Here is a 6819-nt window from a genome sequence, read left to right on the forward strand (position 1 = left end):
TTTTACCACAATTCCCATTCTCTCCCGCTCTCTTTCTCTAATTTTCCCAACCTACCCCAACCCCTGCTGCTGCAGCCAGCACAAGCTTTTCATTTGCAAGTCGATCCAATAAAATGTACCCACATGATTGATCTGAAAAATTTACCATCATCAATTCATGTAATTTTATTATTTTATGTTCCAAACTGTGGGGTTGAGAATCAATCGGTTGGGAGTCCGGTTGTGGCTAGGATGTCGAATTTATATGGAGATTATAACCAGAAGATTGATTATGTGTTCAAAGTGGTGTTGATTGGAGATTCGGCGGTGGGGAAAACACAGCTGCTCGCGCGATTTGCTAGAAATGAATTCAGTGTGGACTCGAAAGCCACGATAGGGGTCGAATTTCAAACGAAAACACTTGTTCTCGATCAGAAAACCGTCAAGGCGCAGATTTGGGACACGGCTGGCCAAGAAAGGTGCGACATTGCATGCCTTAATGATCAATATTTTTGTTATAGCTACAAGATCTTTTTTTTGAAATTTAGATGTTGATGGGAAAATTATAATGGGATTATTTTCTACCAATCATAATGCATGCTCATTTCTAGGTTTTCGGATTTTCCGTTCAATGGCAACCTTAAATTTTCTTAAACAAAATTACGATTGACCAAAAAAATGCAAGGCGGTGTGTGATGATCGAAAAATTTGTAAAAATTTGGTCTAGCCCTTGGTCTGAAAAATATGAATACTTTGTGAGTTAAAAAAAATTAAAGATATATAATGATTCTTTAGGCACAGTGCTGGGATGTAAGTTAAACTCATCTCGCTGCAATGTTGGGAAATTCGAAACCTAGTCTGAGACAGATAATATGCCCTAAAGAGTATTAGTGAAATGGGCGAATACAAATTTATACGTATAGATTTAGAGGTTTGTAAGTAACCCTTGGTTCGTACGTTTCCTTTATCAAGTCTTTGATTTTATGCTTTATATGTGCAAAAATGCAAGTTGCACACTTGTTCTTTGTTGGGACTCTATTAACCCACTATGTGTGGATGGAATGATCACTGAGTTAGATCTCATTGTTTGCTTATCTAGGATTGGTTTCTTGTTATTATCAGGTGTGACCGTATTTCGATGTAGATGTTAATACGAAACATATTTATGCTCATCTCTTATGAAGGGGGATCACTTATATGACAACTGCAAATGGATATATCCATACCTTATGATTGTGTGGAAGTTACGAAATTCATGATAGATGAAGCTGCATTCACAATGAAAGGGATGAGAACTTGAAAAGGAAATAAAACTTTGACGCTCTTGTTTTTTTGGTTTCTTTAATATAGTGTTGATTTCCATTTGAAGATATAGTTTGTGCACATTTCCTTGGGAGTTTGATTTTACCTGCAATGTCATACCCTCCTAAACTCATCCCCTCTAGTCCCTCTTCAGGTACAGAGCAGTCACGAGCGCATACTACCGAGGTGCAGTAGGAGCAATGTTGGTTTATGACATGACCAAGCGTCAATCGTTTGACCACATGGCTAGGTGGTTGGAGGAATTGAGGGGGCATGCCGATAAGAACATCGTTATAATGCTCATCGGCAACAAATGTGACTTGGGGAGTCTTCGAGCAGTGCCAACTGAGGATGCACAGGAGTTTGCTCAAAGAGAAAACCTATTTTTTATGGAAACATCCGCTCTTGAAGCCACCAACGTCGAAACTGCGTTTTTGATGATCTTAAGGGAGATATACCGGATAATGAGCAAGAAGACACTTGCTGCCAGTGACCTAGATGGCGGAGATTCAGGTCTCCTAAAAGGAACAGCAATTATTGTTCCCGGTCCAGATGGGGATGGTTCTAGGAAGGGTGGGTGCTGCTTCTCCTCCACTTAATTTTATTGAACTTCATTTTCTCTTTTCAATTTATCGTCAGGGAAATATGTTTCGTTTGGGCTCCTCCATCCATTTCATCAAAGCTTATACTTAGTAGGAAAGGAGATTGTAGGTAATGTATGGCAGTGTTTGATTGTATTGAACAGATGAGGAACCTACAAGCCTAATTTCCAGAAAACAGCCTCCAATTGTATCTGGAATTGGAAAGCTGTTTCTTCTATTTAGAATTAATATAGGAACTTTTGTACAAAATTTCTCAGAATTAAAGTTTGGTTTGGATTTGGTCGCTTTCAAGGGCAGAATTCAAGCATTTATCTTTTATGTTTTCATGCATTTTCATATGAGAAGAGCTTTAAGGTTTAGGAGGAGCTTCTCCTCAAAATACTTATTGGCCTATTCACAGAACTTCATGCTTATAATCGAAACAGTCCATATTATATATCTTAGCAAACAGATAGATGATTCATGATGCTTTTACCAAATCCGTTTATCTATTTTATACAGTTTGATGACTAAACAACTTAGTTTTATTGATTTGTTGTAGAGATAATCTTTGCAGAGTGATTTATAATATGAATTGTTCCAATCATAAGCACGAAATTCTATGAATAGTCACAAAAGTATTTTAAGGAGTTCCTCCTCAATGCTTGAGGAGCCAAGTCTCCCCTCTGTGCATGTGCCCTGAAAGCATAAACAATCAGAAAGATGAGTATCAAAATCGACAAATGCAGAAATACAGACAAGTCACCGAATAAATGTCTATTTGTTAGAATGCGAAGGCCGGAAACCATTACAAATCATAATGCTTCTGTCGACTCGAATGAGTGAAACGATACATATGCACTGAGCAAGGTCTGCTTCAGAACCCTTCTCTCAAATAAGTCAAATCATTGTTCATTCTACTGACAAATATTATGCATCTATTGATTCTATTCCTTTCTAGACGGTATTCAAAATCGAACAAAGCATCAGAATCTATTTTGGGGCCACCCTTTACTCTCCCTTATCTTTACTAAAGATCATGGAGTACACTTTTACTTGACCTAATAAGGGAAGATTACGAGGAAGCCTTTGACCCAGTAGATAAGATGAAGTCTCTTCATCTCCTGTTCTTTAGAGCTGACAGCACTCAAAATTCTGTTTCCTGCAGTGAATGAGTGAGTTCTCACTGACCTGAGCAATTTCGATCACCTAGCAGGCCTTAAAGTTGGTAGGTATTGCGTGTTGTGGCGAGAATGCACGCAGCCAATCGGTTTTCTGCTACTTTAGTTGTCCCCGTAAAAAAGAATGGAAAAAAAAGAGAGAAAAAACCTCTTGCCACTGTTCTTGCCCTCGCTACTTTCTCAGATATGAATATAAAATTAAGGCTATTTTATGGCACCCGGTCATTTAAGTACCTACAATATCTTATGGCAGCTAAAGCAAGTAACCGTCATCGGGCGGTGGCTTATTTCTAACAACCCATTCTAACACCCCTATCTTTAGTTGTAAGGAGGACATTATCAAGCTAGTTTTGAGCTGTTTCTCTTCCGGAGACTCTCAATGACACAATTATTGCCTTGGCTCCCAAAGTTCCCAGAACTCACTTGCACATAAGTTTTGCAAACCTGGGTTAATTCCACTTTCCACTGGACGAAGGCAAAAATAAAAAGATAGAATACGACGGGTTTTCTGGCGTATAAAGAAAGGTGAAACCCTTACTTTGGGGGCCTTGCCTCATGATTTTCTTGGTAAGCATTTGGCTATTGACGTGTCCTCTACACATACTTGAATGAGCTTGTTCAACAATGTGCATTCCAGATCGGCGTAAAATGCTAAGGTAGCTTGCTTACTTTGTGTTTGCGCTAAGGGCTAGGGTTGCTTTCTTGGTGACTTTAGATGGAGACTTTTTACCTTGACATTTGGTCGGTAGGGCGTGGTTGGTTTTGAGCTACGGTCAAGACTGGTATATGCATAATTTTCCCTTGACATTTATGCCTGAGCAAAGAAATGGATCAAATATGAATTCTCATTGACCTACTTAACTCAGTGGTTAGAGTGTTCCATACGACATCGGTTCGCGAGAATGAACCAACCCAAATGATTGTTCTAGCCTATTAGCGTACGTTGGCGGCAAGGAATGAGGCATTGGAACCATATTACAATGAGAGAGCAAAAATCTAGGGCTCTGATTCAAAATTATCTAGCTCGCCCCAAATCAATAAGGCTCGTTATCGCCCCTACATGAGTCCGAATGCTATGTTGAATGTGCGATCGACACTACAAAGATGACCATCCAAGGATACAATGCGGACTAAGAAGCTTCCAGACCGCATTTTCTAGCCAAATAGCGAGCGATCACTCAACACATATATACTTTTTTTTTAAAAATGTAAATCCAACAGACATATAAAAACAAGTGTTATTGCGGCTACTTATATGACATTTTCTAGGATATTTGGTTTCGCCGTTGAAGGACCTGTTCTATCCTCAAGCCCTTGTATAGTAAGCTAACAAACGACGGTGACTAAAATATGTCAGCGATCCCAAGAACATTACAACTTGAAAAGGTCATCTAGGATTTTAGTGATACAGACTAGTGTGAAGAACTAAAAGACAGATTTTTCCAGTACGTGCCAATATAACTCATATTTCTTACTTTACTCTTCTTGATTTATGCTCGGGCCTCTCGTTGAGAAGAATGATTTTCATTTTTGAATCACTCGATTTCATTGAGTATTGAAGAAGTTATGAACATTTAAAGTTTGCCCAGTTTCCGGCTAGTTCCCCAGTTTTCCCACGGACCAGTCAACTTTCAGGTCATTTTTTGCCCAATCCGGCCACCACTTGGTATGAATCTTTTCTCCATATTCCTAACTACATTTTGGCTTTTGACTCACTTGATTTGAACTTGTATCGGAGCTCAGAATAGGCTCTTGAAGTTGGGGGAAAAAATCTGGGGAATTCCCAGATTTTCGAAGGTGGCGCGTGAAGCATACATGCCTCTGCTGGAGGTACTGTGCTCCACTACCATGGGGTGGCGTGTGGCCTCCCGAGCTGTCGCCTTGTGGCAGCGCATGTGGCTGCGTGTGGAGGAACCTGAGGTCATTCTTCAGGTTTTTCGACGTCCTAAATCCGTTTACGGTTTCTGTTTTCTCAAATTCAATCGTTTTAGTAAAGTTTTATTAATTGGTCCCTTTATGTGCTTAGGTGCGTTTGTTAGTGGCGTTTCCATCCTCCCTAGTTTGAACGACTCTTCTATGACGGAGTATCTGTGAGTGGACCTCTTTCAAAAATGCATGATTTTATTACTAGAAATGAATACATGAAAAACATGATTTTATGACTACGTTTTATGAAACATTTATTGAATTATCGGATTTACGCTTATTGAAATATCATGCTTTATCAAATTTACATTACTGAGATATCTATGAATATGATTTATGATATGAGGGTTGAGCTATTGAGCTTCGATGAGATATATTTTAGAAAGATTATGTTCATAATTTTGTGTGCTTACTTAGTGGATATTCATACATAGTACCTTCAGGTGAAAGATATTTATATATGCCTTCGGGCAGGCGATGTAGTGCCTTCGGGTGGAAGAGATTTATATTTGCCTTCGCGCGGAAGATATTTATATATGCCTTCAGATGGGTGATGTAGTGCCTTTGGGTGATTGTGATACAACTACTAAACACACTATTTATGGTATATGTTTTACGAAGGTTTTATGGCATGCTAGGGTTTTCGGAAAACCTATTACTTATTATGCTATATGAGTTTTCGAAAACTGGAGGTTAGTACGTTTGAAGAGTAATTGTTATTACATATATATAAACTTGGTATACTCATGTTTTATTTTGCGCCCCCTCACGACCTAGGAACCAGGCATACGACCCGAGCTACGAGGCATTTCCATATCAGTGAATTTGTGTCCTCCTCTATGTGTAGGACATCTCTTGTAATTGCACTTTCTAATATTTCTTCCGCTTGTATTTTGAATTAGTAGTATGCTCTGACATGAAAATGTCATGTATTATCACTTTTAAATTGTTGGCAGTTGAATATTTTATTTTATTAATGTTTGTACTTGGTTACTATATTGCGTTGTTACGCACGAAATTTATATGCATGTTTTACATGTTCTCGGCATTTGCATTCATGAAATGGTTTACGTCACCCTCGGGTGTCGACCAGCACATGGCCATCCCGTTGTCCTTCGGACACCAGGATCGGGGCGTGTATTTGACCTCTAAACCACATACTGACCCCATCTCTCAGCGCCTAATTGAAGAAGAAAATTAAGTGATTGATGCAGGATTTGAGGCTAGAAATTTCAATTCAACAAAGAGAAAATCATGGAGAAGAGAAACGAGATAGTAAAAAAGGAAAGGGAAAGAAAATGTGGTTCAGATCCAATCAACTCTAGAATTGGATGGTCATTGGCCCTTTTATTATTAATTTTTAAGGTAAAAGTGAATTAAAATATAGTCCGTAACTTAGTCCGACACTGTACCAAATGTTTTATCAAATTAGTTTAGTTTAGTCTATTCTAAATCAGTTCAACTTAGTTCTTGAAGCGAGTCCAGTCCTAGATGGTCCAGTATAACAAACGCACCCTAAACGTACCTTAAATTCGTTAGCATATTTGTGTAGGGAAGTTGAAAAAAATTGTTTGTGTTGGTTTACAAAAAAGAACAAAATCGTCGTTTGTGTTCATTGAAAAAATGAATAAAATTGTTTGTGTTGTAAAGAAAGAGGTAACAATTAATTAACGGGTGTTAGGAATTGATTGATTTAAATTGCACCAGGAAAAACAAATCCCGCCCATTAAGAGAATTTGAAATTTGAACATGCTTGGACAGTTGGGCCAAAAAACAAAAAAGAAAAACTAAAAATGTTTGTAACACGTGCGGAAGTTTTCAAACACACGTGTGAAAATTTTGGGGATTTT

At 38.4% G+C, this 6819-nt stretch overlaps 1 protein-coding gene across 1 annotated transcript; it reads left to right on the forward strand.

Moving 5' to 3' along the window:
• On the forward strand, positions 1-2006 carry LOC137746093 (ras-related protein RABA4d). Its single transcript, XM_068486157.2, has 2 exons — positions 1-458; positions 1436-2006. The coding sequence occupies exons 1-2, from the start codon at positions 124-126 to the stop codon at positions 1878-1880; spliced, it is 780 nt and encodes a 259-aa protein (XP_068342258.2). The 5' UTR covers positions 1-123; the 3' UTR covers positions 1881-2006.
• Positions 2007-6819: the final 4813 nt, after the last annotated feature.

Source organism: Pyrus communis, chromosome 12 (genome assembly GCF_041283825.1).
Source record: "Pyrus communis isolate YQ-2024b chromosome 12, ASM4128382v1, whole genome shotgun sequence".
In the NCBI taxonomy this organism is placed as follows: domain Eukaryota; kingdom Viridiplantae; phylum Streptophyta; class Magnoliopsida; order Rosales; family Rosaceae; genus Pyrus; species Pyrus communis.

Excerpts from the sequence above, each read along its gene's own strand:
- LOC137746093 (XM_068486157.2), top strand. The coding sequence starts at position 124 with ATGATTGATCTGAAAAATTTACCATCATCAATTCATGTAATTTTATTA. Across the intron at positions 459-1,435 it reads GACACGGCTGGCCAAGAAAG|GTACAGAGCAGTCACGAGCG; the intron begins GTGCGACATTGC and ends GTCCCTCTTCAG.